This window comes from Rana temporaria, chromosome 11 (genome assembly GCF_905171775.1).
Source record: "Rana temporaria chromosome 11, aRanTem1.1, whole genome shotgun sequence".
Taxonomy (NCBI): Eukaryota; Metazoa; Chordata; class Amphibia; order Anura; family Ranidae; genus Rana; species Rana temporaria.
In genome coordinates, this window is record NC_053499.1 from 46,032,679 (window position 1) to 46,058,282 (window position 25,604).

At 42.2% G+C, this 25,604-nt stretch overlaps 1 protein-coding gene across 4 annotated transcripts in view; it reads left to right on the forward strand.

Moving 5' to 3' along the window:
* The window catches only part of LOC120917300 (toll interacting protein), an 81,447-nt gene that overhangs the window by 26,123 nt on the left and 29,720 nt on the right, over nt 1-25,604 (forward strand). For 2 of the 4 annotated variants that reach the window (XM_040328499.1, XM_040328500.1), the window contains exons 2-3: nt 18,321-18,470; nt 22,183-22,365. In XM_040328499.1, coding sequence (XP_040184433.1) covers nt 18,321-18,470; nt 22,183-22,365 — 333 coding nt within the window. Of the gene's footprint in view, nt 1-7,485; nt 7,766-17,457; nt 17,561-18,320; nt 18,471-22,182; nt 22,366-25,604 lie in introns of those variants that run through there. The other 2 variants (XM_040328502.1, XM_040328503.1) reach the window with 2 other exon arrangements.

The following is a 25,604-nucleotide window of genomic DNA, read 5'->3' on the forward strand; positions in this document are numbered from 1 at the left end:
CCACCCCACTCCAGTATCTGTGCAGCTTCAGGCAACGCCACAGGAGATGTATCGGGTCCCCCTCATGCTGCTGGCATCGGCAGCACAGCGGGTCCGCTCGCCTACCCATCCTGTGTAGTCTCACCGGTGTATAGTGTACCCTCAGCAGTATGTACAGTTGTGAGACCTTTTGCGCGACATTTAGGGAACATGTAGTCAGGGATTGAAGGGCCTCCTCCCACTGGTCACCTGTAACCAGTCAGAAAAAGCCCCACACGGGAACGCGTCCAGATGTTCGGAAAGTAGCAACTGATGGCACTGGGAAATAATTCCTTTGGTCTCAGAGGCCTTCCATTTTGCTTTTAAATGTCCTTATTTCTTCTGAGAAATCCTCACTTCCTGTTCTCCTGTCTGTAACTCCACACAGTAATGCAAGGCTTTCTCCCTGGTGTGGCGTGTCGTGCTCGCCCCCTCCCTTGGACTACAGGGGAGTCAGGACGCTCTCTATGTTGCAGATAGAGAAAGGAGCTGTGTTAGTGTATATGAGGGAGGTAAGGGCTACATGTGTTTAGCATATTAGTGGGCATTAAAGAGGAGAGAGGTAGCGGACTGTCATTTACCACGGTGTATCTCTATAGTCACATGGGCTGCTCAGATGTGATGGGCAGGAAATGCTCAGCATGGAAACTCACTGAAAACTGAGCATGTGCAGAGTTGCCACCACAGCTGCAAAATCCCTAGCTGAACTGGGGACATGAACAGAAGGGGGAGATTGATCCTGCTGCTCTCCAACGGGGTGTTTTTCTGTATTCTGCAAAACAAATTTAATTTTTTTTGCAGAATACAAAAAAACAAATAGAATAGTGACTGAGTATGAACAGCATGTAATACATCATTTATTTTTTTGTGGGTTTAGTGAGTTTTGCTGAGATGGGTAAAAATAGTAAAAGGGCTGATAGTCATGACTTTTGTTGAAGTGCTGCTCTTGGTTCCCTTTAGCTTGCGTCGACACATGCAAATGCACCCTGCCTACAATTGGACCCACAGCGGGCATTCCCTTGATTAGCTGCAAGTAGGCAGCCCAGTTAAAAACCATGGAAGGCTGCAGGCTCCCACAGCTAATCGTGCCGACACGCATGTAATCGTGCATGCAGCCATCGCCTGTGAGTGATTGGCCCTGGATGCATACTGTCTGCGTCCAGGGTTGATTACTTGCATGTGATTGCTGCTTGAGAGATTACATGCGTGTGTTCACATGATTAGCTGCAAGAGCCAGTGATCTGCCGATATGGTTCCGGCTAACGAGATGGTTCCTATAAGGACTGCGCAGGCGCAATCCTCGCCGACGGAAATCTCCGAACCTCTGCCGGCATCCAGGGCGACGTGGATGTTAAGGAATGAGCCTCACTGGCCGAGGTTCGCAAAATTTCCGTCTGCACAGTCCTTACAGGAACCATCTCGTTGGGCGAATTTTAACGACAAGTCACCGGCAACCTATTGCTTTCAATGGGGCTGCCTACTCGCAGCTAATCACAGGAACCCTCGCTGGGGTGCTTGAATCTAATCGCAAGCCGGGTGCATTCACAGGTGTGGATTTACCATCTCCCCTTGTGTCTGAAGGCAGAGGTATTTGTTTTGCATGATCTGTACTGAGTGATTAGTCAGTCTGAACGCTGATCCTTTGTCAGGAATCACATGACTGGGTAATAGTGTGTCTTCCACTTTATGGGAGAGAGTTCTCTGCAGCGGGTGTTTATCTATCTTTAGTACCTTCAAACAAATACTTTGTTGTATAACTTGTGTCCCGCTTAATTACTGTTTTGATATACAAATCTACATCCGCTTGCCAGACGGTGCCGTGTCACCAACATTAATTATAACCAAGCAGACGTTTTTATGCTTTTTGAACGGATAACAATAATTAACAAATGTATCAGAGTTGCAAGACTCTCCTATAACTAGACACGCTGGGATTGCAACAAAAGGCTACAAAATGTTTATCCAGCAAGAAATTAAGCCCAAAAATTAGGGGATCTGGCATGGCCTCTTGATGTCCCAGTTTTAGACAGTATTTGTTTATTATTGGGAATTATGTCATTTATTGGTTAGGATAAGGAGGGTTGGTTTGCACTTTAACCCTTTTGCTCCCAGAGCCGTTTTTTTTTCCACACGATTTAAAAAACTTTAGGCCTAAAAACCCCCAAACATTATATATTTTCTGAAAACCGACACCCTAGAGAATAAAATAGTGGTAGATCCAATTTTTTATGCCCTACAATATTACTGCAAATAAATTATACAACTGTTTGGTAAAATATAAAAGTCGAGGTTGCTCCTATTAAATATTCAACTTGCCAAACCTGAAATGGCGGAAAACTTCAGTACCCTATATTTTCTACAAGCGACGCTTCAAATGCCCCCTAGGTCATCAGTTTTGTGTTGGAGGAGATCTGGTTCTAGAATTATTGCTCTCGCTACGGCGTGCGCGGAGATATGCAACGTTTCCCGACGTGTGCTTTTTATGTGGGGACGAAGGGCCCACAAAAGTGTGTGTGTGTGTGTGTGTGTGTGTGTGTATGGGGGGGGGGGGGGGGTTAGATTTTATGTGCTTGGGTGTAACTTTATTTACTATTTTTTTTTTTTTTTAAATAAAAAAACTGATTATTTTTCTTACCCATTTTTTTTTTTTTCAATCGCATCCCCTATGTAATGATTTTTTTTATTTTTTTTTTGGTGACAGGGTGTTTCCGCTGTGCTCCACTAAATGTATTGGAATGCACATTGCATTCCAATACATTCCTTCCTGGCTGTGCTAGCAGGGGAAAGTGACAGGGTGACCCGGAAATGGTGTCATACATGGGGGGGGGGGGCGTAATGAGGATGCAATAGGGCAGGGGGTCTGCTTGTCTGTTTTACATACAGTATTCAGGTGGCTACAGCCATCATATTGAGCGAAAGGGTCAAGGCAGGATTAAACCCAAAAGCTAATGTTTTAAAAAAATTTACATTGCAGTTATCTAGTTCTTAGATGTGGTATCTGTATGTTTTCTTGTTTTAGGTTTGTTGCCTTCTATTTTCATATGGTGATCCAGCCAGCATGTCGTGTATTTTTTTTTTTTTCTCTCTCAAGCTCTCCAGGGGTGTTTTTTAAAATGATCAGCTTTTATTTATCCATGCAAACCCTTAATCCCAAAAAGGGGGGGGGGGGGGAGTTTTTTTTTTTTATCCGATTATAAAATGTGAGCTGCAGTTTGGCTTCAATTTGTTTAGTGTATCTAAATCTGTTAGTACATTTAACAGCCCCCCCCCCCAACAATCCTTCAGATCTGCGCTATAGTCGTATGACTGCCACAGCGTGGACCTACTTTGCCGGGAGGCCGTCAATAGACCCCCTACTACCACCACCCACAGAAATGATGACGTGGTTCAGTGTGTGTGTGTGTGTTTGTGTGTGTGTGTATGTGTATATGTGTATATATATATATATGTGTGTGTGTGTGTGTGTATATATATATGTGTGTGTATATATGTGTGTATATATGTATGTATGTATGTGTATATAAATTTTTTTTAGGGTTTGCATAAACATGTTTTTGAAGCGTTTGATAGTTGGTGAGGGGGTAATATGATGCCTCCTCACTGCCTATTTTAACCCCCACAAATGGCACACTAGCACACTGCAAATGCATCCGGCAGTGGGGAATGTGTATATGGCGCATCCCTATTTACTTCAATATGTTGCGTTTGGTGATGGTACTGGCCACAAAACATGACTGGAGTGATCATTTTTTCTGCAGGCACAATGCAAAGCTTTGCAATCTCGGCATGTGAAAAACCCTATCTGCTATTTTTGTAGCTTGAGCTGGGGGGGGGGGGGTGCAAAAAACACAGCTGAACTGCACATTCATGCCCCCTGGCCACAAGTCAAATGCTAAATTCACACTTATCGTATTTGCCGGCATATAAGACTGGGCGTCTAAGACGACCCCCTAATTTTCCAGCTAAAATGTTGGTTTTGGGATATACTCGTTGTATAAGACGACCCCCCTCCTACTAGTCTGTCTGGAAGCTGAGGGGTAGCCGGAACAACCGCTGACAGGAACAACCGCTGACAGGAACAACCGCTGACAGGAACAACCGCTGACAGGAACAACCGCTGACAGGAACAACCGCTGACAGGAACAACCGCTGACAGGAACAACCGCTGACAGGAACAACCGCTGACAGGAACAACCGCTGACAGGAACAGGCTTAAGCTTTTTTCAAATCTCACTGTGCCATTACATTACATGCCTCACTGTGCCATTATGCCTGCCTCACTGTGCCATTATGCCTGCCTCACTGTGCCATTATGCCTGCCTCGACGATCTCCATACCTTCTCCTGTTTGCAGAGTTTGTCAGGCTGCGGGCGTCCATTATTCAAAAGCCGCGCCTCCTCCTCAGGCTGTTCCGTGATAGGCGGAACACTCATTTTCCCAGCAGAGCCTCTGTTCAGTGTTCCTGAGGATGAGAAGGCATCCATGATAGGCGGAGGAGGGGGGCTGCTGTTTTTAAAGTGTGAACGGAATCTAAACAAGCTCTAAGGCCTCTTTCACACGATAGGCCAGCTTGGATCCGTCTGTCCGTTTTTTCAGTCGGATCTGAGCAGGCCACCAATTGACTTCTATGGGCAGGCGGATATCAGCAGCAATGTGTCGGCTTACACTGCCTGCCATCCGATCCGATATGATCTGCTCAAAACAGATGGCTGCCAATATGTTCGCCAGCGGATCGGATAAAAACAGACAGGTGGATCAGTTTTCATCTGATCTCTCCATAGAGGACAGCTGACCTCTGACAGGTCAGTCCCTGTACAGTGAGCAGAGACAGACCTGTCATCAGCATGCTCAGCGGAGATCAACGGAGTGACCCCCCCCCCCACTGAGCAGGCGGAGTCTGCTGAGTGGATCCACCCGGTGTGAAAGGGGCCTTAGGGTTAGGGCACACTAAAAATTGTGAGTTGTTACTAAGGGAAAATGTTTCAACAGGAATGCACTTAAACCCTCATAGAATACTCCGGTGTTACTAAAAACTGCGAAGTAATCTTAATACAAGTATTAAACTATATTCTAAAAGCCAAGATCGCTCCCAAGACAGATTTTTTTTAATCATAGCTGGAAATGTGCATAGTAGAAATAAAACTGCTTGTGTGGTTGATGGAGGCCAGTTCAGCATGAGCAAAAATGCCCTATAAGTGAAAAATCGAGGATACCCAAATAAAGTAGAACAGGAGGATGCCACCCGTTATATATAGAAATTGAGCTTTGACCGGAAAAGATCAAAAATTGATTACATTTGAAGGAAGCTGTCTAGCTTGTTACTGCTGTCAGTGTGTGGGAGAAATAAACTAGGGGTAAAAACAGGAAAATAACCCTTGAAACGACTTTCCTGTCAGTGTATTTATTACCTTAAAGGACTGAGGCTACAAGTCGGTGCAGAACAAAAGCCAATGACTGTCTAAGTCCCTTTGTCACAGCAGGTATAGTTCAGTCTATTGTAGGGACGTGACTGTTTTTAGTTTAAATAAAATAAAAAAGCATGTCATGCTGGCTTTTATTACAAAAAAAAGCATCCGAAGCCTGCCGAGACTTCCACCAGCAAAGGTGACTAGTTCTATTCATCTAAATAGAAGCTGTTGGGATGAAAGAAACGCAAGTCTTTTTCACACATATCTACCGTATCTATCTATATCAATTTTTATATATATAATCTGCATGAGAGTTCAACTGAATGTATAGAATAGCAATGAGTGTCAAAGGGACGCTATGGTCAGACCAATCGTTTCAATAAGTACCTTCCCATCAGATTATACTGTGTATGCATTTAGCATATTTTATCATGGTATTTACCTGTAAGGGTCTCCCTTGTATAGACAACCAAAAGCCCAGAGGTTGCTGCTAGATGACACCATCTTGGATGTGATATTGGGAGTCCCAGTAGACTTGTGGCACTCTGTGGAGGCATTCCTGAACCTTTTTCCCAAAGAGAAACCCTTAATATTTTGAGGTACACACACAGCTTAAAGGATATGTTCATTCATTGATGCTTCCTGCTAGGGTGGTCCCAATACCGGGACTGATACCGAGCATTTGCGTGAGTACTTGAACTTGCGCAAATGCTACTGATGCCTTTGCCGATGCCTTGGATGGGAGAGGTCAGTGGGCGGAGTCGGCAAGCGGAGGGCGGGAGGACCAGAGTGTCCTCAGGCGGGTAAGCTTGTAGCCACATCATGATCCATCGGCGACCGGAGCCGTCACATTCGGTAAAGAAAGTGATGCTCCGTGTTGCCGTTACACTGTCCGTGCTTGAAAATCTGCAACGCCCCTCTTGGTACACCCTGCACTCGATCTCAAAGCAGCAGCGGACATCTTGTTACACTCAGCCCGAACTACATGGGCTGGGTGTAACAAGTTGTCCGCTGCTGCTTTATTGAGGCCGAGTGCAGGTTGTACTAAGATGGGTGTCGCAGAGGCAGCATAGAAAAATAAATCCTCTCGTGCCTATAAGTGCCGCCATCTGTCAGTGCCCGCTATCTGTTGGTGCTGCTTAATCAGTGTCGCCTATTGGTGCCAGCCACCTGTCGGTGCCATCTATTAGTGCCAGTGCCCCCTGTCAGTGTCAGCCATCAGTGCTAGTCGTCAGAGCCCGCCACCTGTCAGTACTCATCAGCGCTGCATATCGGTGCCACCTAATCTGTATTGTGCTTTAAAACTGTCACTTGACATTAAAAAAAATATCAGTACTCGGTCTTAAAGTGGTATCGGGACAACCCTACTTCCTGCTAGTTTGTAACTGTCGTCTTGTACGATCAGACAGTCTGCCGGAGACTGGAAAGGTGTATCTGCGATCAGATCGCGGGTGCAATGCAGGACTCCTGTGTAAGCTGTCTGCTTGTACAAGCAGGCAGTTGCATGCTGGCAGGAAGGATCAATTAGGAACCTAGAGTGCTCAACGGCACCCTGGTAGTTCATTGCCACAAAGGCTGTTGGCCTTGTAGTTTTCACATTCACAAAACTCTGTGAATAAATGATGCAGCCAGGTGGGTGGAGCCTCACGTGCCCACAGTTAATAATTTTTTTTTTTTTTTTTTAATTTGTGACAGCGAGTGCGGGGAGAAGATCCCGGGTTTGGGGGCTGCTGCAACAGTAACATGTTACACCCTGAATTTGGGTGTAACATGTTACAAATGGTGAATTTAGCCTTTTTAAGGTAAGTAAAAAAGGGCCTTTTACATGGTGAATTTTCTCTTCAATCCAGTGATCGGCTAGAGGAGGGTGAAATGTATCACAGAGTGGGGCTTGAAGTGTAGGTCTGCTTTAGACAGTTGAACAGAACAGTAAAACTATACAATTTATTTATCTTGGATAATGTGTACTTGCATAGTTGTGTGTGTGGTGTTTTTTTTATATTCTGTCTTTGGGAAGGATTTGTAATTTCCTTAGTACTTTTGTTTACACAGCTATACGAAGTATATCTGACGTTGGTGCATTTTATTTATTTTCTGTACTTGAAAAACCACTTCACAGTACATTTACCTACAGGCTTACTACAAGAGCCAGCCCCTTGCTTACATCAGGTCTCCACACCTTTGCTGAAACATACAGGTACACCACATTCCTGAGTGTGAGCTGCAAATGGAGGGCTAAGTGCAGCTTCTCGAAGATAAGGAAGTGAAAGCACTTGGAGATTTGACAACAGGGAGCTGTCTCATGATCGATTTTTCTTCCCGAGATTGGAGCTAGATTGGTGAGGCTTAATTCATATCTAGAATGTGTGGAGTAGCTGTGCAGGTGACAAGTGCCAGAGGAGCCATTTGTAAACTCTGTGTTCTTTCATAATGCTTTGTAGAACTAGGAATTTAAAGAGTTTTTCACAGTACATGATACCATATACTGTATTTTCTTTGGCGTATAACACTCACTTTTTTACCCTGAAAATGGAGGGTAAACTGTGCCTGAGTGTTATACGCAGGGGGATGTTGAAAGTGTTTTTCCTGAAACTTCCCTCTTAAAGTTAGGGTGCATGGTATACGCATGTGCATGGTATACGCCTGTGCATGGTATACGCCTGTGTGTGTTATACGCCGATAAATACTATAGTCACTTAACCACTTAAGACCCGGACCATTATGCAGCTAAAGGACCTGGCCCCTTTTTGCGATTCGGCACTGCGTCGCTTTAAATGACGATTGCGTGGTCGTGCAACGTGGGTCCCAAACAAAATTGGCGTCCTTTTTTTCCCACAAATAGAGCTTTCTTTTAGTGGTATTTGATCACCTCTACGGTTTTTATTTTTTGTGCTATAAACAAAAATAGAGTGACATTTTTGAAAAAAAATCCTATATTTTTTACTTTTTGCTATAAATATCCCCCAAAAACAATTTATACATTTTTTTTTCCCTCAGTTTATACCGATGCGTATTCTTATACCTATTTTTAGTAAAAAAAATCGCAATAAGCATTTAACGATTGGTTTGCGCAAAATTTATAGCATTTACAAAATAGGGGATAGTTTTATGGCATTTTTATTAATAATATATATATATATATATATATATATATATATATATATATATATATATATATATAATATATATTTTTACTACTAATGGCGGTGACATTATGGCAGACACATCGGACAACTTTGACACATTTTTGGGACCATTGTCATTTTCACACCTCTCCCCGTTCTTCAGCTCCTGTGACCGATCGTGGGACTCCGGCGGCGATCGGGTCCTGCGGTCACAGAGCTTCGGACCGGGTCTCGGGCGCATGCCCGCGGCTGGGCACTTAAAGGGGGACGTATCCTTACGTGATTGTGCCCAGCCATGCCATTCTGCCGACGTATATCGGCGTTAGGCGGTCCTTAAGTGGTTAAATAACTATCTATTCAGCTTCTGATGCCCCTGGGATCGCTGTTCATACAATTTTTTGGTGCAGTAGTTCCGCGTTCCTGTGTTTTGGATATAGCCTTGTGTAAGACTGCAGCATTATACTCACAAGTTTTCACCTATTGATCCTTATTACACTTATTAACTAATAGGTTAATCGGTTAAAGTTTGCAAGTATGTCCCGTGGTTTTGTAGAGAGATGTAGAGAAAATGGTGGGAGTTGATTTACTAAAACTGCAGTGTGCAAAATCTGGTGCAGCTGTGCATGAAAAACAATCGGCTTCCAGGTTTTATTGTTGAGACCAGGTTCACACTGATGCGGGTGTCAAATAGTGTCGGTTCCACTGAACTCGCGCAATTTCAAACCGGCAATGCATTTTGACTCGGGGAGGGGGGGGGGGGGGGGGTTTTGACAGACATCATATCGCCCCCGAAGTCGCCAGAAGTAGTACAGGAACTGCTTTTGGGTGTCGATGCAGTGAAGCGGATGTGTCATTGCCGTCAAATCGCATGCCAAATCGTCCCAATTTGAACATGGGCTGAAGCCCAATTGAACCAGCTGAAGTTGGAAGCTGATTGGCTACCATGCACAGCTGCACTAGATTTTGCACTTTCCAGTTTTGGTAAATCAACCCTACTGTTACCCTAGTCTTTGATCCATGAAATCAGAGACATGGATTGGTGGTCCAATACATGGATTAGAACCCAGCCCATGGCCCATTTCTATGTTGCTCTCATCCTCTGGGCTCAGTGACTGAGTAAAAATACACAGTGCACACCCGGATTTATGAAGCAACGACATGTAAAGTATGTGTTCAGCGTTAAAGGAATAATATGACAGCCCTAATCTGCTGGGAACTGAGCCCGAAATTAGATATGTTACTACTACTACTACCCCCCTCAACCCCCCCCCCCCCCCCCCCCCCGCAATTATTCACCCAACACCCACAGAAATTCACCACAATCAGGAAAGTTCACTCTAGAACCCATCTCCATCGATGCCACTAAAAATATCATTGGTACTTTGCGAAACAGCACAGTGCCAAATGATATCATTCCCACCAAACTGCTGAAGGAATGCGCCGACATCCTGGCACCTCCTATCACGCAGCTTATAAACCAGTCTTTCAAGGAAGTGAAAGAGGGCATAATCTAACCCATCTTGAAGAAACCCACCCTAGACCCCAAGGACCCACTTCACCATCGTCCTATAACAGGCCTAAACGTTTTCTCCAAGGTAATGGAGAAAGTAGTGGTACAACAGCTGCAACAGCATCTAGATACCCACAACCTACTTGATCCTTTTCAATCAGGTTTCCGTCCCGGACACGGTACGGAAACAGCATTACTCAAAATATGGGACGACACTCTTGAGGCCGCAGACGGAGGAGAATCTTGTCTCCTGGTTCTGTTGGACCTAAACGCAGCCTTCGACACTGTAGACCACAAACTATTACTGACTCGGCTAGCTGACGTAGCCAAAGTCGCAGAAGGGGATTTATCTTGGTTCTCCTTTTTTGGAAAACCGGTCACAAACCGTGAAATTGGGACCTTTCACTTCTGAGAAACGCACAGTATCGCACGGAGTCCCTCAAGGATCGCCTCTATCGCCGGTGCTGTTTAACATCTATCTTCGTCCTCTTTTTGAAATCATTAGCAGCCAAAAACTGCTCTATCACTCATATGCAGACGACACGCATGTATTTCCGCATTTGCAACAAAAAGGATCACCACCTCAATCTAGAGACATGCCTCTCTTTGATAGAAGACTGGATGACAAAGAGTTATCTTAAACTCAACGGAGCGAAAACAGAACTTCTCCTGTTTCACGCCAAGCGTATGAATCAACCTGCAACAACTTGGTCCCCCTCGCTCATTCCGGGCAAAATCATCACCCCTAGTGCCAAAGTCAAAAGTCTCGGATTCATCTTTGACTCCTACATGACATTGGATGCACAAATAGGGTCAGTAGTCAGCGGATCTCACCATCTGCTGCACCTACTACGCAAACTTACTCATTTTATTCCCAAAGAAGACATATCGGCCGTGGTGGGAGCGATTGTAAACTCCAGATTGGATTATGCAAACGCCCTTTACCTCGGACTCCCAAAATACCAAATCGCTTGTCTGCAAGTCGTTCAAGATACGGCCGCCAGACTAGTGACTGGGAAAAAACCCTGGGAATCGATCTCACCTTTACTGAGATGCCTTCATTGGTTGCCAGTAAAGGACAGAATTATTTTTAAATCACTCTAACGCATAGATGTATCCATGGGAATGCTCCCCATTATCTATGCAAAAAAATAAAAGCTCACAACTCCAATCGCGTTCTGCGATCCACCAACCAAAATCTGCTCCAGATACCGAAAGCCAATTACAAGTCCAAAGGAGAAAGGAGATTCGCGGTCCAGGGCCCCAGACTATGGAACGCTTTACCAACCAGCATTCGGTTGGAGGAAAACCACTTGGCATCCAGGAGAAAGCTCAAGACACATCTCTTTTGATATCAATAGAGACAGGAACAACAAGCGCCCAGAGGCAATTTTGTTCGCATGTGCCGCGCTATATAAGTTTTCATTCATTCATTCATACAGTAATTATGTAAAGGAATTGCCTTGACCACTGACACAAAGGGGAAAAGTTGGACACTTGCTGTAATTGGGTCCCCATGTAAATTTGCATCTTGTATCCCCATGACTTGGCTCCATGAGTGGAGTGAATTGCATTGGGGGCGTGGCCTGGTTGGCACCCATGCTCAGGCTGTCATACTCCTTATGGGGTTTTCCAGAGATGTGACTTCCATAACTTCCCTTTTTCATTAGATTGTAATAAGGGGTTTGTAGAGTAAATATAGTACTTGGGCATTGTATATAGTTACAGGCACAAATTTACTGGCTTGGGTTGCCAGTATTGGTTGGGAATAGGTCCACAAAACAGATCCCTTCAGCCTTGGAGGCATACATTATCTGTGTCCGCCTGATCAGAGAAACCCCTATTCCCTTGTCAACCTGTATGGACCCTGAAGGGGTGCCCAAGCTTTTCGTTCCACTATCTCTGGGCTATACAGACCATCATTCAAGCTTATAGTAAGGATCTATAGAAAGTTACACTACTAGATTTGTGAGTCCCTTCTTGGGCTTTTTGGCTTCAAGCACCTGTTTCCCAGATTTTCAAGGCTGCCACCTGGTCTTTTGGTTAAACATTCTTTAAGTTCTACCAGGCAGATGCTTTGGTCTTATCTGATGCCAGGTTTTAGCATAATGTCCTTCAGGAAGCCACTTTTAGCTGCAGGCAGTATCTAGTTGCCTGTTCTCTTTCTTGGGCCTGTTAGTGATTGATTGCTATGTTGCCCACTCTGTGGATGGACTGCGTTTGGACATTTTCACAGGTTAGACTTCCTGTGTCTCACAATGGTCGAGAAAGAGAAAATAAGATGTTGTTGTCACTGTAAAACCTTCTATTGGAGTCCATTTAGGGACACGGGTCCCTGTCATCTGTGCTTTATGATCATGCTGTCGGTACTGCTTTGCTATAATTTTTTGTTTTCTAGTGTGCAAACCTGTAAGTGGCAGGTTAACAGTTTCCGGACCAGCCGCCGCAGTTGTACTTCGTGCCCGAAGTGTGTCCACTGGGGCCGATGCGAGTGCCCAGCGATCACGATGATTGCTGGGCACCCATTATTGCTCGTTGCAGAGTGTGTGTGTGTGTGTGTGTGTGTGTAAATCCTGGTTCTCGCAGGGACAAGGCGACTATTCATACGAAGTATGAACACCGATCTCTCGCATCCCCTAGTCTCCCCCCCCCCACAGTTAGAACACATTTAGTGAACACATTTAACCCCTTGATCACCCCCTAGTGTTAACCCCTTCCATGCCAGTGTCATTTATACAGTAATCGGTGCATTTTTATAGCACTGATTACTGTATAAATGACAATGGTCCCCAAAAAATTGTCAAAAGTGGCCGATTTTGTCCGCCGCAATATCGCAATCCCAATAAGAATCGCAGATCGACGCCATTACTAGTCAGAAATAAAATGAATTGTAATAAAAATGCCAAAAATCTATTCCCTATTTTGTAGACTAACTTTTGCGCAAACCAATCAATATGCGCTTTTTGCGTGTTGTATTTCCAAAAATATGTAGAAGAATACATATCTGCCTAAACTGAAAGAAATATGTGATTTTAAAAAAAGGGGCTATTTGTTATAGCAAAAAGTGCAAAACATTGATATTTTTTTATTTTTATTTTTTTTTTCAAAATGTACGCTTTTTTTTTTTTTTTTGCAAAGAATAAAAACCACAGAGGTGATCAATAAACACCAAAAGAAAGCTCTATTTGTGGGGAGAACAAAAGGACGTCAGGAGTACAACGTCACGTGACCAAGCAATTGTCAGTTAAAGCAACACCGTGCCGAATCGCAAAAAATGCCCTGGTCATTGAGCAGCCAATTCTTCCGGGGCTGAAGTGTTTAAGATGTAAGACGTTTAGATGCCCTTTAATTGCAATTATGAACAATATAGTAGATGGTATTTACACTTCTTTCTCCCATTTGTTTTTTTTTTTACAGTTTTTAAGGCAATTTACAATCAAATATGTTCTTTTCTCTCATATGCAAAAAGTTTGCAGTAGCAATTGTAGCGAATTGGGTATGTTTTATGCAGCCAGTGTTTGAACGTCCCTTTGCAAATGGGGTTTGTAAGGATTATGTAGAAAGATGGCATATAGAACATGCTCTGGGACCTCTACTTCTGCAGATGTGGTACAAGAGGGACATCTAGTGGTTTAATTGTAAATTACAAATGTTGAGAAATGGCAGGCATTCTTGCTACATATGAACAGTTCATACAGACATAATTTTTAAATGAGTTGAAGGCCTTGGTCACATGGATTTTAGCTTGTTTAGCAAAGGGTTTATACTGTGTATGGGTGTTTGCATGCGTGTGTGTGTGTGTGTGTGTGCGGATATAGATATAGATATTAAAATATATATATATATATTCTCTAAAATAAATTGTAAATGGTTTCATCCCTTTTTTTTTTGAGCCTGTGTTTTATATGTAAAGTAGTGTTCTGCGCAATTACAACTCCAAAAAAGTTGGGACGCTGTGTAAAATCTACATAAAAAAACGAATGCAATGACTTGCAAATCTCTCAAACCCATATTTTAGTATTGATTATTTTCTATTGTGAATAAAATATGGGTTTATCTTGTCTGCAAACCATTGCAATCTGTCTTTATGTCAATTTTACACAGCGTTACAACTTTTTTAGAATTGGGATTATATGTTGGTCTGCTGATTTACAATAAAATTGATGTATAATGGCATACGTGTCAAAGAGTAGTGTTCCTGTCGCTAGACAAACTAGCCAGTGGCAGGATAATTTTGGAGGACACATTCATGCAGTGTAAGGTCCCCTGCTTGCTTGTGTTGCTTTATCATCAGCTGGATGAGCAAGGTGTTTTGAAAGCTGGCATGAAAGAAGATGAGTGTTCTCCTTTCTGTACCACGAATTCTCAATAGACAGAATTGCAGGTGTGACAATTGGCCGGCTTAGATGGACAGATGTCTCCCTGGGTACAATGGGCGAGATCACATCTGCCAGCACAGTGTGGTATTGTTTGTGGCAGTTTTGAGTGCAAATCTTGCAACACAATGTAGAGGAAACAATGCATGTGCAGTTTTCACTTTTAGCAGGTATTTATTTGTGCATATCACATTCCTTGATGCATATTGCTTTTTATTAAATTTAGTTGTCATTAACTTTAATTTATGCAGTGGCAGAGTTTTCTGTAGTGCTTTACAGTAGGGTATAAACTCGACCCACATATAGTATTAAGAATAAAGACCATAAAGAAAAAAAAGTTTTAAGAGCCCAGAATCTGTTTCTGTAAACTTGAGGTTTTCCTTTCTACCACAGTATAAAGAATAAATAAAAAGTTGATCAAAGGCAGAATACTGCTACTGTCCACAGCAAAACGCTTTTATTTGGTTGGTCGAATGGAAATTTTGGTGCTGAAAGACAGGCCAAAAAACAAAAATTACAGTTTTAAAAAAAATATATATTTATTTTTATATATATCCTTGTATTGTGTTCAACTTTTTTAATTCATATCATCAATTTAAATGAATACGAGTTTGTTGGCCATTATTGGCACCTTTAGCATAAGAAAAGCTCATGAAAAATGTATCCCTTTTAAATTCAATGTATGTCTGCACACTGGCCGGTTGGTACTGGTCGTATTGTGATGTTAAAAAACCCAGCTTGGTGCAATTTTGGTCAGTTAAAAAAAACGCACCTTTCAGTTCAAATGTATTGAAAACACAGCAAGAACACATCATTGATGCATCTATGTTGCATTTTTTGTGTTTTGAGTCACATGACCTATGAAAATCGCACCATAAGCAGTAAAATCATCCCAAAATCGCTGCAAATTCACGGCAAAAAGTGCGTTTTCGGTGCCATTATGGCACCTTTTTCTCTTATCGGCTGAATGCCAATAAAACCATTTTCTCTTGAGATTTTGGCGCATCTCTAATTTTCAGTCTTGCCTCCTGGATGCTGATTAGGAAGAGTTCAAATGTTTGGTGTCGGTGTTAAGTACCTTGCCCACATATGGCTTCATACATCCCTGCCACCTTTGACAAATCAATTTTAACTTTTAGTCCTCATGCACACAGGACATTTGCTTTTCTTACAACATTTCTGGCAGGAGAAAAGCTGCTTAAATGCGTCTAAGTCTGCATATTGCAATCACATTTAGGCGCGTCAAGCATTTGAGCATTAATGGATTCCATTGGCCATATTCAATTTTAATCCTGCCCATTGAAATGCACTAATGTTCAAAGGTGCCTAACGCATCTAGAGTTCAGCGGGTTTTTTTCCCCTACTTTTCATCTTTTCTCCTAAACACATTTCTGATGTGTTTTTTTATTTAATTTTTCTTTCATTTTAATTCTATTCAGCCCCTAAATGCTCCTCTTCTAATACATTTGTAAACGGTTATGTGTACATGGACACACTGGGTAAACATAGAGGTGCCTTTTTGTAGGCTAAAAAAATTAAATAAAAAGACAATTGACATTGAGGGATATATTGGCCCTTTTTGTATGTTCTGCATTTAATAAATAAATTAACTGCAGTCTCAAGTTTTTCCTGGTGGATTCAAGTGAGCACAGAGAAATGGTAATCGGAAGTAGATGGTCAAAGTCGGAGAAAAATGTGTTCCCAAATGCAGGGCTGTGGAGTCGGTAGATAAATGTTCCGACTCCGACTCCTCAGTTTTATGTACTTCCGACTCCGACTCCCCGACTCCGACTCCTCTGTATTAATATGCGAATGTATTTTATACATTCCTTGAGTGAAAGAAACGCAACCTACCACAGGACTACTGGCTGGGAAGCCAACAGTCTACTGTATTGCACAGTTTAAGCAAAAGACAAACACAATGAAAACAATCAAGTGGCTGGATAGTAGCAGCAGGCATAAACATCAGGAACAGGATCTTTACCAGTTCAAAAATACAAACCACATTATTTGGTTGTTTTAGAACAAAAACAAAGCTTATCTATAATGAACCAAAAACAAAATCTGTAAAACCTAGAAATGGTTTATATTAATCTTGAAATGTAGTTATAGGCTTAGCAAATGCAAATCAATTCAATGTAGAGTTGTAAGGAAGAGAATTGCCTCTGCCAGATCCTCTTTCATAGAGGCTCTTAAGTCAGACTTTATTATTTTTAGGGCTGAAAATAATCTTTCAACACTGACTTGGGTGGGTGGCATTGCAGTAACTATTCTGGCCACATCACTAACGATCTCTGGATAAACAAGGATGGCTTCTTCAACAGTAAGTTTTGATGAGCGATCATACTTTTCAACTTCTTTTAGTGCTTTATAAAACTCCTGTTGGAATTTTTTTATTTGGACACTTGCTGGTTCTCTAACATGCGTTCCCTGTAAAAGCAGAACACAACACTATGGAAAGTATAAGTATTGCAGCTCCTAATTGTGCGTTGCGTGCCATATAGTGAAGCACATGAAAAGCATGCTTCTTCACGGTCACTTAACGTGTTCGTTTTGTGGTTACGTGAGGCACTGCATGCATTGGTCTTTATTCTTACAGCAGAGAAGTCATTAATTATAACTTTTTGTGAATTGGGACATTTAAACTTGCTTTTTTTTTTTTAATTCCAATCTAAATTTAGTAGGAGTCGGAGTCGGTGCATTGTTTGCCGACTCCGACTCCAGGTACCCCAAATTTCCCCCGACTCCGACTCCTCGACTCCGACTCCACAGCCCTGCCCAAATGATCGTAGTTCACTACCGTTCCCTTCAGTGTCATGGAATAAAGGAAACTGTCCTACTACAGGACTTGCTCAACAGGCCGGAACTTGTCTACCCAGCCCTCTTCTGTTTATTTTAGAGAATGCTCTGCTAATGTGAACTTGGTGTCTGATCAGTAAGGAATGCTGTCCTGCCCTCCCCATGTCCTTTATTATTCTATCAGTGCAGTACAGTAAGGTTGTTGTATGATTCATTATTGCTAAGAGCTTCACCTGGAGCCACTAACACTTGTGGTGAAGGGTAGGGCAGGACAGCGTACATTTCTTTAGTCACATAGGTTCAGATATTTTTTGTGAAGAGGAGGTAAGACACTACATGTTCTTTTCCTTGCAATATTTATATTTTATATATTATTCCTGCAAGAGATTTTCTGACTCTAGAATCATAAGAAGATAGTTTCCATACTGATACTGGTGTTTAAGTGATTCTAAAGGTATTTTTTTTATTAACTTGTTATATGTACCTGCTCTGTGCAAAGGTTTTGCACAGAGCTGCCTATTATCCTCCTCTGGCTCCTACCCCCTGCCCAGTGCCCCCATAGCAAGCCCTTGCTATGGGGGCACTAGTGTGTTCTGGCTCTGAGTCCATTGTCACATAAACCACCACTCGGCCCGCTCCCTCCTCACTGGCTGTGATTGACGGCAGCAAGATCCAATGGCTCCTGCTGCTGCCTCTGTCCAATGAGGAGAGTGAGAGAGAGAGACGTTCAAGTCGCTGCTCTTGGGCACAGTGCTGAATCGGGGGTGAATGGGTGGTGGTGTTTTGTTTTTAACCATAGAATGCATTAAGGTAGAAAACGTTGTACCTTTTTTTTAGAACCACTTTCAATTTAGGCCCCATCGCTGGACGAAAATGGACTGATCATAGAGCACCATCCTTTTGCTTTTTTTAACTTGTATTTTTAAAGGAGCAGTGCTCAAAGTGCATAGCAGCCTGTTAAAAGTAATCTTTAAACTTGAGTCTGATTTCTAGGTTTGTATGTTCACTGCTCTTATGTCCTGTAGTGAATTCAGTGCAGCAAAAATGGTATAATGTTTCTTCTTTCTTTTTTTTCTGTGTGCAGGTGTTTATTGGTGAACTCCCCCAGGACTTCCTGCGCATCACTCCCACCCAACAGCAACAGCAAATCCAGTTGGATGCCCAGGCTGCGCAGCAGCTACAGTACGCAGGATCAATGGCGACTATGGGCAGAGTCAGCATCACTGTAGTGCAGGTAGGTAAATATACAATGCTAGGTAATTGACATTTGTGTGGCATATATACGACTTGATGTTAAAGATTAGCTTTGCTTAAAAAAAGAAGGTAAATAGCATGTCTCAGCAAGAGTGTATTTTCCTACCCCACACTGCTTATCATAACCAACACTTCCTGTTGTCTCTTGAAGTGGGCATGTGGGTGGGTTTGCTTGGAGCTGCCTTCTTCCATTTTCTTTCTTTCTTCCTTCCTTCCTATTTATTTATACAAGGATTTCTTTCTTTCTTTCTTTCTTTCTTTCTTTCTTTCTTTCTTTCTTTCTTTCTTTCTTTCTTTCTTTCTTTCTTTCTTTCTTTCTTTCTTTCTTTCTTTCTTTCTTTCTTCCTTCCTTCCTTCCTTCCTTCCTTCCTTCCTTCCTTCCTTCCTTCCTTCCTTCCTACAAGGATCTTTTTATAGCATTTTAGACATTCTGTATGGCTTTAAATAGTTGTATCCCCTTTTCTGTAACAGGTGTAATGTACATAGTTAAGACTCCAGCTACTTCACATACCCAACAGAAAATAGGAATCATACATGTGAGCATGTACAGAGAATAACAAGCAATAGCAACCAAGAGAAAAATGCGTTGTTGAAAATAATAGTAGTCTGGTTGTCATACTGATTCATTAAATTAGAAGTGTGGCCTGACTATGGAAATTATAATATTTACATATTACTTACCAGAGCTCTCATTCAATCCAGCACTGTTCACTTCTGCAATTCTTCTCTCCCCTCACTTCCTGGTCTCACTACTTTACTGAGGCAGCAGAAGCTGCGGTCAATCAAAGCCAGTGATGAGGGAGTGGGGGCGGGGCGAGTCCTGCAGTTTGTGTTTTATAGATGCAGACAGTGAGACTTGTGAGTGAGCCTGCATGAATGCCCCTATAGAAAGCGGGTTTCTATGGGTGCATTTGCCAGAGGGGAGGAAGGAGGAGCGCTGGGGGGGTACCCAAGAAGATGAGGTTCAGAGTTGGTAACGGGTAAGTATAAAACTGTTTTTTTTAAAGCATTTTACAATCACTTTAAGCATCCCCTACCTCAGGATATACAGCTCCATTTTTTTTTCTCAAATGCTCCGTTTAGCTGGCTCAGAATAGTTACAGATTTGCATTTAGTAAAGTGATTTTGAATGCGTTTAAAAAAAAGAAAAAGAAAAGAAAAGCTGAATCTTTCTTCTAAGAAGTCACCCTGATGATCTACATAAGCTGTGCTTTGTAGTCCTCAATTGTGACACTATACAGTTTGCCTAAGCTTAAAAGATGGTACATGTAGAATTTATTTAATTTTACTGTCCTTTGTTTTATTCTTATAAGAAATTCCAAGATCTTTCCTGTGCTGACTTTGACAGATGTCATTGGCTGCCTGTGAACCCCCATTCATGTATGTGAATAGATTTACACAGGGCACACTATATGTCAGCATAATTCTGTGTATTGAGAGATAAAAAAAAACATTATTCCTGATCTGCTGACCTGCTCTGAAATGCATCATGCCCTGTGAAAACAACTGTTCATATTATAGAAGGGATGCAAAAAGCCACTGACCACTGCATCTTCAATACTCCTACAGTGCAGTGGGTTGAGGTAACTTGCTAAAATGCATACCTAACAAGTTATGAAATATATAGGCGGCTCCATTAAACCTTACAAAATGGTTCCCAGACACTGACTTGACAGTAGAGCTCTTTACTGCTCAATGCCTTGCAACAGGTGTATTCACAATAGCTGTGTAGCTCACCAACTTGCCTCACATACAGCTTGCTTGTGTATGGACAGAGGACCAAGGTCTCTGCTTTAGCAATTATCTATCCAGGCACGCACACAGAGATTCTGGGGTTTCCTGCAGTAATAGGTTCTGAAATACACTGGAAATCAAAATTCGAGAACGACCTACAATTTCCTAATTTTAAAGGTCACTGCTTAGTCCTATTTTAAATGATCTAAACAGGAGTAAAAGAACAGGTTTGTTAAACATATTTCATAAGTTGCATATATTGTGAAGTACAGAATAAAAAACTTCAATGAGATTTGAAAAAGAACATTGATCAAAATTAGAGAACACTTTCAGATACCTCCCAGTGATTGGTGTTAATCTGGTACCTTGTGCTAATTTATTTTAATTATCTGACAAACCCTATTTAACTGGCAGCCTTTTATGTTTTCACTGACCTTGCAAGATGGTGCGCCGGTCTAAAGTGATTGAAACCCCCTGGCAGCAGGTTGTGACCCTTTCAGCCATAGCAAGAGAAGTTTGTTCCAAATTTGTGATTTCTAGAATATTGCATCTTTACAACATCACAAACTCATTGAAGTCCCCCAAAATGGCCGATTGTCCGTGAAAGACAAATGCAAGAGGACAGGATAATGCAGGGAATCTCAGTGGGCACTCGATTTAACACTGCAGTTGCGATTGCTCGCCAGTTCAGCACTGACCAGAGTAAGGCTCTGTCTCATCATATAGTGACTCGCCATTTAAGAGAATTTGGACTGAATGGTCACTCTCTGCAGTGACGAAACATCTGATTAGCAGAAGGAATAAAAAGACTCAACTAACCTTTGATGAGGAGAATGCTGTGTAGACGGAGAACTGGTCCACAGTTCACTTTAGTGATGAAAGTAAGTTTCATTTATTTGGGCCCGATAGGAAACATTGTGTTCATTGTCAAACTGGGGAAAGGCTAAACCCAAAGTGTGTAAAGGTGGAGGGGGAAGCATCATGGTTTGGGGGATGTTTTCTGCAGCAGGAGTTGGACCTCTTATACGGCTACATGGCAGAGTGAATGCAAATGTTATCAGAATCTTCTTTAACATGCGGTTCCTTCCCTGCGTTCATCACCCAATCAGCCAGCAACTTTCATGCACAATGCCCCCTGTCATACAGCAAAACTGGTAAAGCAGTTCCCTGAAGCTGAAAATGTTGAAATAATAAAATGGCCAGCCAAGAGTCCTGATCTAAACCCAATAGAAAACCATTGGAAAATCCTTGAACAAAGTTATGGCCAAGAAACCCACTACAGTCACTGAACTGTAAAAGCGGCTGGAAGAAGAGTAGAATCACACCAGAGCAGTGTGAGAGACTAGCGATGTCCTGTGCAAAGCACATTCAAAGCAAGGGCCTGTACACTTCCTACTTAATGTTGTTACCTTCAGAAATTTTTGTAATCTTTTGCCGTGCTACAGTCATTGCTGTTCTCCAATTTTGATCATTGTGCTTCCTACAAAATATTTTTTTTTTTTTTTTTTTTTACAAAAACTTTTCAATTTTTTTTTTTCTATTTTTAAAAACGCTGTTCTGTTAGCATGGTATAGCCACAACAAATATGCCATCAAATATAAAAATTCCAATTTATATATGAAGATGACATTTATTTCTGAAAAAAAAATCAAGCGTTCATAAATTGTTCTCTAATTTTGATCTCCAGTGTACATGTGGTGCTCTGGGGAGGTTTTTTTTTTTTTTTACCTTTGTATAAAGTGCATGAAGGTAAAAAACAAACCACCTGCCATAAGAACCACTTTATTGTCGTATATGATATGCTGGGCAAGCAAACCAAGCACAAACCTAGAGGCTTGACATAAGCAGGAAGGGCTTGTCCAGTTTTCTGTTAAGTCAACATGTATTCGAATGTATACCTGATGACCATCCTTGTACCTGTGTATTATGTCATTCAATAATTCCTGTCTTTTATGTAGGCCAAGCTTGCGAAGAACTATGGTATGACACGAATGGATCCATACTGTAGGATACGTTTGGGGTATGCGGTGTATGAGACTCCCACGGCACATAATGGTGCCAAAAATCCCAGATGGAACAAGGTGATCCAGTGTACTGTACCCCCAGGAGTCGATTCCTTCTACCTGGAAATTTTTGATGAGGTTAGAATAAGTTTTGCATACTAAATATATCCACGTCTGCCACCTCGCATTATACAAAAAGTACATTAAAACTTGCTTTTTTTTTCTCTGTCCTGACCTTTCTTTGACTGCTTCCTGTCCTTTGATTGTATAAATAAGGCCTTGGATTGAAGCAATGATGCAGGATCATGGCTGAAGTCGTGGTCTTGGTATCAAAATTTGCAGCCGGTTATGGCCTTTCCTGCAGAAGTGATCTTAGCGGCTCTACTGCTGCCTGACCACTTCTATAGGGAATGGAAGGGCCCCTATCCTCCTCCTTGGGATCAAGGGTATGGGCGGCAAGAGCACAGTAGGCCAGAAGCAGTTGGTCACAGGGTTGCTGCAATACTTTTAAATAGTTTGTCTTGGTATGCTGTCATAGCTAAAAGCATAATATGCAATTTTTCCAGTCCTGAGAGGTTTTGGTGAAAAAGTACTGAGGCACATGTTGATGCATAATGGCCCATATCCTGTGTGCATAGTTTTGCCCTCTGTTGAGGGTGCATTGCCCTCCCCCCTACCTCTGGCCCGATCTTAAGCACATTCCTGTGCTACAGAGAAGCACATTAGTTCTCAGCTGCCACTCTGCTTCAGTTTGGTGCTCAAGCGCTCGCATCAGCCTTCACCAGGTTATCTAGCAGCCTCAGTCGGGGGACACGGAACATCTGCACCCCTTCTGCTCCACAACAACAGTCTGTGCACTGAATAAGGTTATAGGCCAGTGATGGCGAACCTTGGCACCCCAGATGTTTTGGAACTACATTTCCCATGATGCTTATGCACTCTGCAGTGTAGTGGAGCATCATGGGAAATGTAGTTCCAAAACATCTGGGGTGCCAAGGTTCGCCATCACTGTTATAGGCACATGTTGTGGGGCGGGGGGGCTCACCATTATGGCAGACATCAGAAATGGGACAAGAGGCAAGCACAAGACAAGTATGACGTTTATTCAGGATTTCTCTCAGGACTCAGGATTGTGGGGACGAAGGAACAGAGACCCAGGTGCACTCTCCCCTTCTCTCCTCAGGTACTTCTCCTTGTATAAGGAATGAAATTGGCTGCACACCGACGTTCTTGAAGTTCATTTATTGAATCTTCTATACAAACAATGACACACACCACGGTTGCAATAGCCGTAACAGAGGTGGACTAGTTTCGCACAGCTACACTGTGCTTACTCATCACTCATCTGTGATTAGTAAGCACAGTGTAGCTGTGCTAAAATTAGTCTACCTCTGTTACGGCTATTGTAACCGTGGTGTGTCATTGTTTGTATGGAACATTCAATAAATGGACTTCAAGAACGTCGGTGTGCAGCCAATATCTTTCCTTATTCAGTCTTCTACTGCAGGTGAGCCAGGGCTTGCACCCATGTGAGGAGTCTCTCACACAACATTTTGCCTGGAGTTTCTCACCAGTATTGAACCACAATGACACAAGTCTCACTTAATGGTTAAAAATCGGACCCAATGGCTTTCAGAGAGGAATGAGACAAGATTCCCTCTTGTCTGCTTTAGCAATGGCCAATGATTCCATTGTGATTGCAAATATTTGCTGTAATGCTGATATTAAGGGAATATTGTGTGGACCTCATGAACATAAGTGTGTACTTTTCTTGGATAACGTGTGAATGTACACAACCTCTCCTCACAATTAAACCTTATTTTACTTACACTTCTGAACTTCTTTACATGGATATCAGGACTTGCAGTAACCAATAATTGGTCTATGGCTTTAAACATTAGCCTACCTCACCTATGGTCACACTGCTTCAAGCTAATTTTGAATTCTAGGTAGGGGTATATGTTTGTTTTTTTCACCAATATCTGTGATAAACCATGACCGCTTATGTTAATGCTTATATGGATATTGTGTATGTTTCTTCTTTTTTTTTTTTTTTTTTTCTTGGTTATGTCCTTCTAGCTACACCATTGGTGTTATGGTATGTGTATTGTTTGGTCAATAAGTTCTGTTCTCTAAAATATAGTAGGCAGATTTAAATCTAAATTGGGAGCCATCGCCACCTGCTAGACTCAAGTTCACCAATGTAGAATCCCCTCCCAAGACTAAGAAACTTAATAGGGCCTTTCTGGTTCACCATTCAGTACAGGATGGGCTTTACAAGACCTGGCCGAGGCGAAACAAAATGTATATGCCTCCTGAAGAGGTTTGCACAGCAATACCCAGTGGAGGAGGCCCACCACAAAAAGTTGAAAGTGCTATGGTGGATCCAGCTATTTTCTGCCTAAACAAGTCCAATAAGGTTTTAGTTAAGGATGTCCCAGTCATTAAGTTCTCATGGTGAAAAAGAAGCTAGAGGCTCTCCTTAAAGTTGGTGTAAACCCACTCGCATCCTTTCTAAACTACTGCCATAGTGCTGATCTATAAGGATAGACGTTCCTCCTGCATGTATCCTTACCTGTCAAATGTCTCCCCTCTGTGGGTGGGTCTGTTGTCTGGAGCTCGTTGGGTGGAGTTGTGATGTCCTGCCCACCTCCTGTGTATTTCTTACACAAAATTCTGCTATGATCACTAACATCCAGTCAAAATCCCGAAAAGTAACCACATGACTTCAGAAAAGGAGGTGGGAATGAAAAAATAATGCCTTTCTCAGGCTAGTGCATGACATATGTAAATAATCTGTCATTCACAGCAAGGGGGAAAAACGAACAAAAGTTTTTTCTCCGGTTTATCTCACTGAAAAAAGAAAATAGGATTGCTCAGAGCTGGATTAACTCATTGTGGCAAGACTGGGCACAGATGATAGGAAATCTTGTACTCTACATTGTGACAGCAAAAAAAATATTTTTTTTTCGGGTTTATATCCACTTTAAAACCTTTTGCACTGTTGAGTTCTGCCATGTAACTGATAGTGGTGTTTGTTTATGGGCATTTCCTAAACTCTGGCAATCTGGATCAAGTGCATAGCACTCAAATCTGGATTGATTTTGCCAAGTGCCTCAGTATTTAAAAAACTGGAGCTCCTACAGGTAGCCTTGTAGACAGTTTGGCAGACTGGACCAAAATTCTCGCCTGGCTCTCGTATGAATGCAGATGCACAATATCCCCTGGCTGCGGATTTACTCTGCAGAGACAGTTTATAAGAAACTCTTATGCCGCGTATACACGACCGTTATTCATGTCATGGGGGGGAAAAAACAAAGTTTTTCTCGACGTGATTCTGCTCAAGCCTGCCTTGCATACACACGATCAAGAAAAAA